Below are 12,132 nucleotides of genomic sequence, written 5' to 3' on the forward strand. Positions count from 1 at the left end.
AAAAAAAAAAAAAAATAAAATTAAAAAAAAAAAAAAAAAAAAAAAAGAACAAAAATTCAAACAAAGAAGTTGTCTGATGGCTTCTCCATCTTGACTTGGATGACTGGATGAAGAAATCGATGGGCTTCTCCATCTAGACTTAGACAAAGAAGCCAACGATTTCTTCGTCCAACGGGAAGTAGAAACCACCAAAGGAATTAAATTTTTTTAAATACTTTTTTATTTTTTAATATATTTATTTGTACACGGCAATTCCAATTAGGATCCACATCACTTTTGACCAGTTTTTTACCTGGAGTTTATTGGTTAATTGGCTCAATTAGGGGTGAGCAAAAATTCAAAACCGACCTAAAAACCGATGATCGATAACCGAACCGACCGAAAATTTATGTTATCGGTTATTACCTTTAGAAAAAAATTGGCCATTTCAATTTTTCAGTTGGTTATCGGTTTTGGACCAAAAAAATAAAACAGACCGAAAAACCTAGGATGAGGCCCACACATTTTGACTTAGCCCATTACTTTTCTGCTATATATTAGTCCAATACTAAATTACACTAGCCCAATAATATTAAAATAACCCAACCAGTAGCCAAGTTACGTGTGTGTACAAGACTAAGCCAGTAAGCCCTAAATCCCAAAATTCCTCTTCAGAGCTCAGTACTCCAGTCTTCACTAATCGCCTTCAAGCAGTTCAAGGCTTCACACCTTCACCTGCGACTTTTCCGTCTGCGAGGCTGCGAAGTTGCTACTTGCGAGGTTGGACGCTGCCGTTCGCTACCTGTTGCCCTACTCTACGCGACGCGACCGCCGACCTGCTCGGCTGCTCTACCTACGAACTGTGATTGGCGATGAAACCCATTAAGAAGAAGTTTCGCCTTCAGTCTGGTCGATCTGCAGCGAGTCGGTCCAGTCTTACTCCTTCAATTCATAGTGTAAGTTCTCTGAATCTCCATAGACCATAGCTACGTACTTAGAAATTCTGGACTTCTAGTTCTAGGGTTATGAAATCATAGGATTTAGGTTAAGGTTTCTTCCATAGGTTTTTATTACAATGTATTTAGATTTTAGAATGTGTTACGAAATCATTTTTATCAGAAGGCATTTGGGGGTGAAATCATTTTATTTTGTCATTGAAATGCAGTATGTAACTATCAAATTAGTCTATCAGAATGTATTTATTTCAGCATTACAGTTGATTTTTATGAGAATGCATTTTATTTTGTTTTGGTTTGATACTCTCCAAATCTAACTATGTAAGCAGATTTTGTTCAAAATTTACAGATTTGAACAAGTCTAAGTATCTAACATTTAACAATACTCAACTGATTTAATATTTATTTTTTGCTTTTATTAGGTATCAGCATCATCAACAGATTCGAACTCAATTGTGAAAGGAAAAGGGACAAGGGCAAAAGCACGAGCAAATGATGCTAGTACAACTGGTGGAACAACTACAAGTAGTGGGGTTGAAAAGAATAAACCGAAAGCTAAACGACCAAGGTCAGAGATATGGGATCACTTTCATAAGTTCATTAATGATAGTGGTGATCACAAAGCTCATTTAAAAAGTTATTCTAAATTCCCACGTACTAGTTCTGATCCTGCACAAACTGAATTAATTTGCACAACAAATGAAGAGGAGAGTTCAATAAGTTTTGGGAAATATAGTGTAGAAGCCCTTAGGAAGGCTATAGCTGAAATGATTATTAAAGATGAATTGCCCTTTAAGTTCGTGGAAGCAAAGGGATTTAGAAAATGTATGCTTATTGCTTGTCCTAGATTTAAAATGCCCTCTCATTGGACTATTGCTAGGGATTGTTATGATATTTACTTGGATGAGAAGAAAAATGTGAATACTTTGTTGCATTCTCATTCTTTTGGAGTGTCACTCACCACGGATACTTGGACATCATTGCAAAGGGTAAATTACATGTGTCTTACATGTCAATTCATTGATAATGATTGGAAATTGCATAAAAGGATAATTAACTTTTGTCCAATTACAAGTCATAAGGGTGAGGATGTGGGTAAAGCAATTGAAAAGTGTTTGCAAGATTGGGGCATTGATAATGTTTTCACCATTACGGTTGATAATGCTAGTTGTAATGATGTTGTCGTATGATATTTGAGAAGAAAGTTGAATAATTTGGGTACTAGTATCCTACAAGGGAAATATCTTCATATGAAATGCATTGCACATATCATTAACATTATTGTCACCGATGGGATGAAGGAGATGAATGATTCAATTGCTAAAGTTAGGGGAGCTATAAGGTATGTGAGACAATCACCATCTAGATTGGTCAAATTTAAAGAATGTGTTGAGATGGAAAAGATCTAATCTAAAGCTTTGTTGAGATTAGATGTGAGCACTAGATGGAATTCCACTTACTTGATGTTAGATTCAGCTCAAAAGTTTGAGAGGGTATTTGAGAGATTTGAAGAAGTTGACCCTAATTATAGACATGACCTCTTATTTGGTGATGGTGTTCCAAATCATGAAGATTGGGAAAGTGTTAGGAGATTAAGCATGTTCATTTCTATGATCTTACTGTGAAGATTTCTGGTTCTTTGTATATCACTGTCAATGTTTATCTTGATGAAGTTTGTGATGTTTATGCTACTTTACGTGATTGGGTGAAAAGTTCTGATTGTGAGTTTAGTGCAATGGCTAAAAGAATGGTTGAAAAGTATGACCATCACTTTGTTGTCAGTGTCCTTAGTCAGTTTCTACAAGAGCCATGTCAAAATCAGCTACTATCAGAATTTTAAGATATGTGAAAAGATCTCCAAGTACAGGTTTGCTCTACAAAGATCACAGACATATAGAAATTGTTGGTTACACAGACGCAAATTGGGTAGGATGTCCTTGGGATAGGAGATCAACATCTGGATACTGTATACTCTTTGGAGGTAATTTGATTTCTTGGAAAAGCAAGAAACAAGATGTTGTTACACGATCAAGCGCAGAAGCAGAATACCAAGCAATGGCACTAGGGACTTGTGAACTAATTTGGGTGAAGCAACTCCTCACAGTATATGGCACTGGCACTAAATTTTTGTATCTCAGTCCTATGAAGTTAATCTGTGATAATCAAGCAGCTCTTCACATTGCATCCAATCCTGTCTACCACAAAAGAACCAAACATATTGAGGTTGATTGCCATTTTATGCGAGAGAAGGTTACATCTGGAGACATTGTCACCACGTTTGTTGGGTCAAATGATCAACTTGCCGATATCCTCACTAAATCTCTTTGTGGATCTAGGATTAACTTCATTTGTAGCAAGTTAGGAGCATTTGATTTATATGCTCCAGCTTGAGGGGGAGTGTTGAAATTATCTCCTTGAGCAGCCTCTCCTGCTGCCTCATTAAGGCCTTGAGGAGATGAATAGTTTCTTGGGCAGACTTCTCTTTTGTTATGTCTTTATTATGTGTCTTCCCAATGCCCTTCCTTTGCCTATATATTGTATTATAATCTGATGTTCTAAGTATGGAATAGAATGTACTTTCAGTTCTCCCTTAGTCTCTCAACAAATGGCAATAATAACTTATAACACCACAAGGAAAAAATGGAAAGAATTTGTGAGTGTACAAAAAAGAAAGCACAATCACAAGTTATAACATCTAATAACACCAACACATTATATATTCCCGATAGCACCTTACTCTCTTTAGCTTTTATATAATTTTAAATATATGGACAAAAAAGGTGATTTTACTTACAATTTGCCTTCTCCACATTTAATAGGTACCACTCAAAGATAAAGAATGAACTCTCTCTCTTTTTCTCTCTCTATATTATCTATAGTTTATATGAGTCAGTGTATCTTTTCTGCTATGCATCACTAGATAAGTTGTATAGGGTCCTAAATAATGAGGCAATAGAGGGATCGAAAGAAAACTAGCCCAGAAAACAAGATAAAAGAAATACCTCTTCATCAAAGCGATTACTTCTATCTGCCCAGTGGTAGTCATAGCCAAAGCTTAGCATTCTCAGGACAACTGTCAAAATTTATAAAACCAAAGGGGTTTGGAAAATGAAATTGGAAACCTTTTGGGCCCGTTTACTAACTGAAAATTTTCTACAGTTTTCTGAAAATTTAGAAAATTGAAAAACAGAAAACATGTTTACTAGCACAGTTTTCTATTTTGAAAAAATGAAGTAATTTTTCAGTTTTCTAGAAAACAAAAACACTATTAAAAACTGTTTTCTAAATGGAAAACAGAATCAGCTATCATCTATTAGACTATATGTCACTATAACCACATTCTCACCATTATCTACTTACATATTTGTCCATTACTATGATTACATTCATTATCATCTTCTATCTTTTCTACTTGCATTACTTATTTAAACATTACTTATTTGCTTATGTTTAAAATTATACATCATTCAAAATTGAAATCTATACCACGTTTTATATTTTGATTGAACTCAATTAATTATTCGTTCGGATATTTTTAATTATGTTATATCGTATACAAGTTTGGTCTAGATATCAGATATCGAAATTTCACATATATATTACTACTATTTTAGAATTCAAAATAAAGATTATATATATATATATATATATATATATATATATATATATATATATATATTTATTTATTTATTTATTTATTTATGTTATATACATATATAAATTTGGTTCGGATATCAAATGTAAAAAATTTTACATATATAGGACTTAAAAGTAAAGATTATATTTATTCTATTTAAACCTAAATATTTTAAATATAAGGTCTAAAAATCACTCGAAATTAAACTTATTGTTAATTTTATAATGTTAATTTTAAAAAAATAAGTGTTAGTAAACAAGTTTTCTAAATAAAAAACAGAGAATGAAAACTGAAAAATTAGAAAACAGTAAACAGAAAACAAAAAACATGATTCATGTTTGCATTTTCTTTTTGGACTGTGAGAATAATGTAATAGGATATGGTTCATTTTTGACCTTTTTTGCAATACATGATTCATGTTTGCATTTTCTTTTTGGTGCAAGTTTTATGTTTATGTTGCTATATATTCAACACATTCTTAAGTACTAAGAAGGGTAAATCACCATTTTAGTCCCTCAAATGTTACCAAACTGTCAATGTTGCCCTTTAACTCTTTATTCATCGATTTAGTCCCTGAAAATAACTATTTTTGGTCACATAACTCCATCCGGCCACATTCCGACGAAAGACTCCGATTAAGTCGGGGTATTTTAGTCATATCAGGTCTTCAGCCCTCCCTCCCTCTTCCTAGAGCTCGCCGGCGACGAAGATTCATTGAAGCCACACTTTAATGTGAAATCGTCGCCTACATTACTCAACCAGATGAACTTTGGATCCCCAAGGTTCGAGAAAAAGGCTATCCGGGCTTCTACTGCAATGTTTCATCAGCCTAGAATTCCTGGTAATGCTACCAAAACAAAGCTTAGCCTTACTCCCACTAATTTCATCCTGACTAGAAATTTCAGGAACTAATTTCAAAGAATTTGGATTCTTGTTTTCACTGTTATTTGTTGGCACCTCTGCCCAAATTCCAAGAACCCAAATTCATGGGGAAATTGCTGAGGAAAACCAAAATTACCATTATTCTCCAGGAGGAATATGGAAGATGCCGTAGCAATTCACCCTCAGTTTTGCCGCACGAATCGTGAAAACGACGATGAATTACATTATTTTGCAGTCTACGACGACAATGGATGCTCTCAGGTATGTCCAATCTTCTTCGTAATTAATGAAATTAAAATTGTTAGATCAAAGTTTTTTCAATGTTTCTTTTTTTTTGAAAGAAAAGCAATTTCCGCAATTTAGCAACACACAATCTTGGTTTCAAAAGTTCTCATTTCAAAATGAAATGCTACTGGAACAGATACAGTTGAGAAGATGTTAGTGACTACTAACTAGTCTCAGGATCTGAAGCCGGAGCGAAAGCGGAGCAGGGGTGGTGCAAAGGCATAGGTTTAAGCCTGTTGCCTAGGACGCTTCATTGGTGGAGGAGCTTAGGCATTCGGCAGAGGAGGGTCGTTTGTGGTGTTTGGTGGAGGTCAGAGAAGCTCGATGATTGTTGTTGCCGCTTGCAATGAGCTCTGCCGACGAGTATGAGTTTACGTCTGCGATGGCTAACTGATGCGACGGACGGAGGCTGACTAATGTGACGGACGGAGGCTGACTGGTGCGACTGGGGAGGCTGACTCGTCGCAGGCGAGCTCTAGGAAGAGGGAGGGAGGGCTGAAGACACGAAATGACTAAAATACCCCGACTTAATCGGAGTCTTCCATCGGAATGTGGCCGGAGGGAGTTATGTGACCAAAAACAGTTATTTTCAGGGACTAAATCGATGAATACAAAGTTAAAGGGCAACATTGACAGTTTGGTAACATTTGAGGGACTAAAACGGTGATTTAAACATGTTTTGAATGTACATACTTGATAACAATTTACTTTTGGGAAAAGGGTCAAATACACCCTCAAACTTTTGCTAAGAAGTCAATTAGGCCCTTGAACTTTTGAAAGTTGCAATTAGATCTATAAACTTGTTGTTTTGAAGCAATTAAACCCACTGACCTGTTGGTGACCTTAGATTGCAGGTCAATTAGGTTTCCAGCAACCCTCCGGTGAACTTCCGGCCAAAATTAGCCACCGGCGACCGTAAATCGCCGCCAGCGCGTTTTACCAGGGAAGAAGACCTCCGGTCGACGAAGATTGCAACCAATTTGGTCGCAATCTCCAGTCGACGGAGAAGCCATCTCCGTTGACGGGAGATGGCGACCAAACTGGTCACCATCTCCAGTGGTCGACCTTCCGTCGCCACCTCCAATTTACGGAGATGGCGACTAGTTAATATAGAGAGTAACTTTCAATTTTTATAAACACTTCAAACGTTTACAGTTAATTACCTGTTATCAGGTTTTAAAAAAATGAGAATTGGCAATAAAAGATTCTAAGTTCTGATAAAATGTCCATATATTAAAGTGGAAGAGAAAGTAACACAGGCAGAAAATGACAACAAATATGCAATTTAATCCACATGAAAGAGGAAAAGAATATACCAAAATTAAAACAGATATGCCACCTAAAGGTTCCACGATAGTTGTCCAAGTAAGCCCAATGTTCCCTATGCCAAAAGGAGTGGAAATAAGAGAAATGCCAAAATGACTGATTTTCTGGAATGGAGAGGTCATCATTGGAAGATAGAGGTTACAATAAGCAAAAAATCTCACCCAAAACTGGAGAACGGATATCCATCATAAACCCGGTTACATACAAGAAATGCCAAATTATATATCCACAACATAAAAGCATACTTTGTCCTACCACATATCTGCAGAACAAACATGGATTAAGTTAGGAAATTTTGGTATTATATAACGGAATTTTAGTCTAAAATTAGTGTTGACACACAATATAATACTCCATTGTAAACAAACAAGGGAACTTGACACACAATACAATACTCCATTGTAAACAAACAAGGGAACTGCATAGCGGGAAACTAGGTTATAAATATATATATATATAGTCTCACAGAGCCTCCCTCATGCACCTAGAAGTTTAACCAAACATTTTTTCCATGATTGGGGAACTCAAAGATTAGCATCCTAATCGGAAATTATTTGCCTTCCTAAGTTTATGTTGTAGAAAGCATATGTTCTAGTAGACAGCATAACTTAACAGTAGCAACAAAGCAACAAATAATGCATGATACACACCTTTACTAGAAAATAATTAGCCGAGGCAATTGACAAAACATATAAGATGCTGCATTAAAAAGAAAAGGATTGAAATTAAAAAATAATAATAATAATAATAACGAAAGCCCAGCAAAGAACAACCAATACATCCTTTAGGGTGTGTTTGGAAACCCGGAAAATGATTCCGGGTGTTCAGTGTTTGGCAAGGCTTGGAAAACCCAGTCAACGGAAAATGATTTCCGTTGACTGGGGAAAATCCCCCCCATTTGGCGGAAAATGACTTCCGCCAAAAAAAAAAAAGCGGAAGTCATTTTCCGCCCAGAAAATGACGAACAACAACGAACACCGGCTTTGGTTTCCGGCGGAAACCTTCGGAAACCCAATTCCTGCTCTGGTTTCCCGTCGGAAACCAAAGCAGATTTGTTTTCATCTGCTCTGGTTTCCGTCGGCGGAAACCAGAGGGTGATGTTTTTTTTTTTTTTGGTTATAGTTATTTATTTATAATTATTATTTTCTATAATATTATTTTAAATAATATTATAAATATTTTAATATTTTAAATAAAATAATTAAAATATATAATTATACAATTCTAATCATTTTCCAGAAAATGAACCAAACACACGAACACAGTTTTCCAAAATGCAACCAAACACTGGAAATGAACTTATTTTCTGGAAAATGATTCATTTTCCAGAAGTCATTTTCCTGCTTTCCAAACACACCCTTAAAATAAAATGATACAGAGTACTAGAAAAATTAGCATTAGCAGAGCACATACCAAACTCCATGGAGATATGCTAAATAAGCTAAGGATATGAAAAGCCAGATAATGGACATCCCCTTTGCTTTTAGACCATATGTTCTAAATACAGTAGCTAGTAGAGTAAAGATTCCAAAAACCAAAGTGAGAATTGGTAAGTTCCCCCGAAAGTTTCTCCATTGTGCATCAGAAGCATCCTAGCAAGACAATGAAGAAAGAAAGAAAATGCATTTAATAACCAAAAAAAAAAAAAAAAAGCAAGTTTCTCCACACATAAATTATGCATAGAGTCCATTTAACATGTTTTGAATACTCCTTTTCACACTTTGCATGAAATTGCTGCAAAATATTAAGTCTACCATAAAAAGAAAACCTAGAATCTTAAGTTAATCCCTCTGAAGTGCATCTCAAACAATAATATGTACTGTTGTAGCACCTTTCAGTTGTAGTGTCTCATTATTGACTCCTCAATCATCAACAGGTAAAATAAACTTAATACTGTGTGGTGATCATGTAAGAAAAGAAAATACAAACTTCTAGACCATGCAAGTTTTAAATACCCTAACTTGAACCCGTTGTGAACTCCACTAACATTAGTTCAAGAAAATGTCTTAGCACACCGAACATAATACAATTTTTTAGCATCTACTCATTAGAACAAACCCGAAAGCACAGTTAGTGAAAAGGATATTCGAGCAGTTAAATAGAAGTGATTAACATATTATATTACATTGAGTCGATGAACAATCCATCCGCGACGCATTCCATGGAGCTGGTTGTAATGATCTGCAATTGCAAATTAACCCATTAAATTCCGCTTAAGAATTTAAAGAAAAGAAAGGAGATCATATTTCAACTCACACACAGCGGAAAAGGAAGAGAATTTGTGTACCGCGAGAGAGTTGGACAGCGCGACGAATGATGATGGCGTAGAAAGCAACAGCGTATAGAATGAGAAAGGGTAGCTCTTTCCGTCGCCAATAGCTAGTCATGTTTCCTATGCGCAAGTCTCCAGTCACCGACTTGAGAAGGAAGTGAATCAAAATCAATAACAGGCCCACTGTGGCATTTTCCCGAACAATTGGTGAAAAAATGTTCACAGTTTACTAACTCTAATAAATTTTATAATGTTAAAGTGTGTTGCCTGGCCCGTTAACTTCTTAGCACTTTGGTATTGTTGCAACATAATAAGAACAGTAAAAGTAACAGTGGAATGAAAAGGATGATGGCGAAGCAATTTTTCTACTGCATACTCTGTCTCTATACTCTTACTTTTACTGTTCTTATTATATTGCAACAATACCAAAGTGCTAAAAAGTTAACGGGCTAACAGGCAACACACTTTAACACGTTATCAACATGCTCTGGTGAGAGCGAACGGTACTTTTATACATTCTATGCATATTTGTTATATTCTTTTTACCCTGCATTGGTAGGGGTGGAAATAGGCTAGGCGAGCCGGGCTTTAGAAAGTTAGGCCTGGGCTGCAATGTAAATCTAAAGCTTGAGCCTGGGCCTGTATGTAGGCTTTTTTTTTTAGGCTCAAGCCTGAGCCTACAGTTGGCCTGGCCTGGCCTGAAGCCTTTTTAAAAGCGTATTTAACATATAGGTCTTTAAAAAGGCTTCAAAATAGATCCTAAATAGGCTTTGAGCCTATTTAAATAAGCATTGAGCCTATTTAAGGCCTTCATTTTTAGGCCTCCAAAATTCTCCTACACAATGAAAAAAAAATTGAGACGTAACATTAAATATTATAAGCAAGTTAACAACTATACTCTTAACACTTGTCCAAAATCCTCCTACACAATCCTCCTAACTAGTAACTACTGATTACTAATTACAGTAACTAACATTGTTTAGTTGTTTACTAATTAGTACTAATTAGTATATCTAATAAACAGAATAGCAGTAGTAACTAGTTTAGCATAATAGCAGTAGTAAATAGTAACTAGTGTTTAAACACTAAGGGGGCCTTGGAATGTTAGATTACCTTAGGGAATGTTAGATTTGCTGAGAATATTAGATAAATGGGAATGTTAGATTCCGGTTTAAAATTGAAGTAGGTAAATAAGACAACAGAAATAAGATAAATTGATTAAAATGCCAAAAGCGCAATATTAGAATAAGATAAGGGAATGTGAGATTACCTAAGAAATCGGGGTGTATCTCACATTCCCCTCCAATAGCTAAAAACTTCATCGGGAGGTTATGTTACATTCCCTGGGAATCTTACATAACTTGAACCAAACATATGAATCTTATATTACTAAGCAAATAATGTGAATCTTATATTACTAAGCAAATATAACCTTAGTTATCTTATATAACTTGAACCAAACGCCCCCTAACAGAATAGCATTACTAATTACTAATTTACTATATCTAACAGTATACTAATTTAGCAAAATATATAGCAGATTAGCAGTAGAATGAAGCTATCTATTGACTTATGGGTATCTAACAGATTAGCAGTAGTAACTAGTAAACACTACTAACTTACTAAGTACTAACAACTATATCTAAAACTTTCTAATTAGTTTAATTACTAGTAGTAGTATTACTACAAATCTACAATTAAACAAATCTACTAAGTACTAATTATTAGCAGATAGCAGTCATGGGGGCAGAATAACATCACAGAGGTAGAATAGAAGTCACTGCAGAATATCAGCCGCCGGCCGCCGGCCGCCGCCACCGGGCACCGACGGAGGTAGCACTATACCATCAAGCCGCCGCCACCGGCGGAGGCATGACTAGCCGTCGGTCGCTGCTGTCTACTGCAGACGAACGAACCTGCCGCTGTCTGCTAGAAAGCCTAGAAGTCTAGAAAGAGTAAGGAGACCACATACCTCGCCGTCGGCCGCTGCCTCGCCGCCCTTGCCGGAGTCGCCACTCAGTTGCTACGCAGACTCGCAGCCCTCTCACGATTTATTTTTGTGAAATTTTCAAATTGGGAATTAGGGTTGGCGGTTGTAGTCTCAGACTTGGGTTATGTATAAGTATATATAGTAGGGTTAAATTAGAAATTATAAACTATATTAGATGTAAAATGTAATATATAATAATTAAATATTATATATTATATTAAGTAGTAGGCTTCTAATTAGGCTTAGACGTAACATTTTTATTAAAAGGGCCTTAGGCTCCTATGAAGGGGCCTGGCCTATTCTCACCCCTATGCATTGCTATGAATATCATTCCTTTTCCAGTATGATTATTTTAGTTTTCTTTCTACTGCCTTATTTCAAACTAAAAAACAACTGTGTATTTCAATCAATAAACTTTTCTGTATCTTTAGAAAAACATATATATATTTAAGTGGGTCATGCGGCGGAATTAATCTTACTGAAATTCGCGTATGTTTAAGTGGGGTTATTATGGTAATTTTAATATTTATATTACGTGAATTGGAATGGTGCATTTTAGTACATAGTGTGGTGCGTTTGAATACATGTTGTGGTGCGTTTTATTACGTATGTTGGTGCATTAACTGTGTTGTGGAATGGTGTGTTTTAATCTATCCGTTGGTGCATTTTCATACGTAGAATGATGTGTAACTGTGTTGTGGAATGGTGTGTTTTAATACGTCGTCTGGTGCATTTTAATACATTGAATGGTGTGTATTTTAACACATGTGTTTCTAATAAGTGTGGTGCATTTTAATACGTATAA

General features: G+C 35.6%; 1 protein-coding gene across 8 annotated transcripts in view; it reads right to left on the reverse strand.

Annotated features, from left to right (window-relative positions):
- The window catches only part of LOC116006476 (putative membrane-bound O-acyltransferase C24H6.01c), a 22,439-nt gene extending 10,995 nt beyond the window's left edge, over positions 1–11,444 (reverse strand). For 4 of the 8 annotated variants that reach the window (XM_031246866.1, XM_031246864.1, XM_031246865.1 and 1 more), the window contains exons 1-8: positions 10,608–10,674; positions 9,353–9,457; positions 9,191–9,246; positions 8,479–8,657; positions 7,716–7,764; positions 7,227–7,327; positions 7,056–7,120; positions 3,938–4,008 (exon numbers count right to left, since the gene is read on the reverse strand). In XM_031246866.1, the coding sequence (XP_031102726.1) occupies positions 3,938–4,008; positions 7,056–7,120; positions 7,227–7,327; positions 7,716–7,764; positions 8,479–8,657; positions 9,191–9,246; positions 9,353–9,457; positions 10,608–10,659 (678 nt within the window). In that variant the 5' untranslated portion in view covers positions 10,660–10,674. Of the gene's footprint in view, positions 1–3,937; positions 4,009–7,055; positions 7,121–7,226; positions 7,328–7,715; positions 7,765–8,478; positions 8,658–9,190; positions 9,247–9,352; positions 9,521–10,607; positions 10,675–11,309 lie in introns of those variants that run through there. The other 4 variants (XM_031246871.1, XM_031246868.1, XM_031246867.1 and 1 more) reach the window with 4 other exon arrangements.
- Positions 11,445–12,132: the final 688 nt, after the last annotated feature.

Source organism: Ipomoea triloba, chromosome 15 (assembly GCF_003576645.1).
Source record: "Ipomoea triloba cultivar NCNSP0323 chromosome 15, ASM357664v1".
Classification (NCBI taxonomy): Eukaryota; Viridiplantae; Streptophyta; class Magnoliopsida; order Solanales; family Convolvulaceae; genus Ipomoea; species Ipomoea triloba.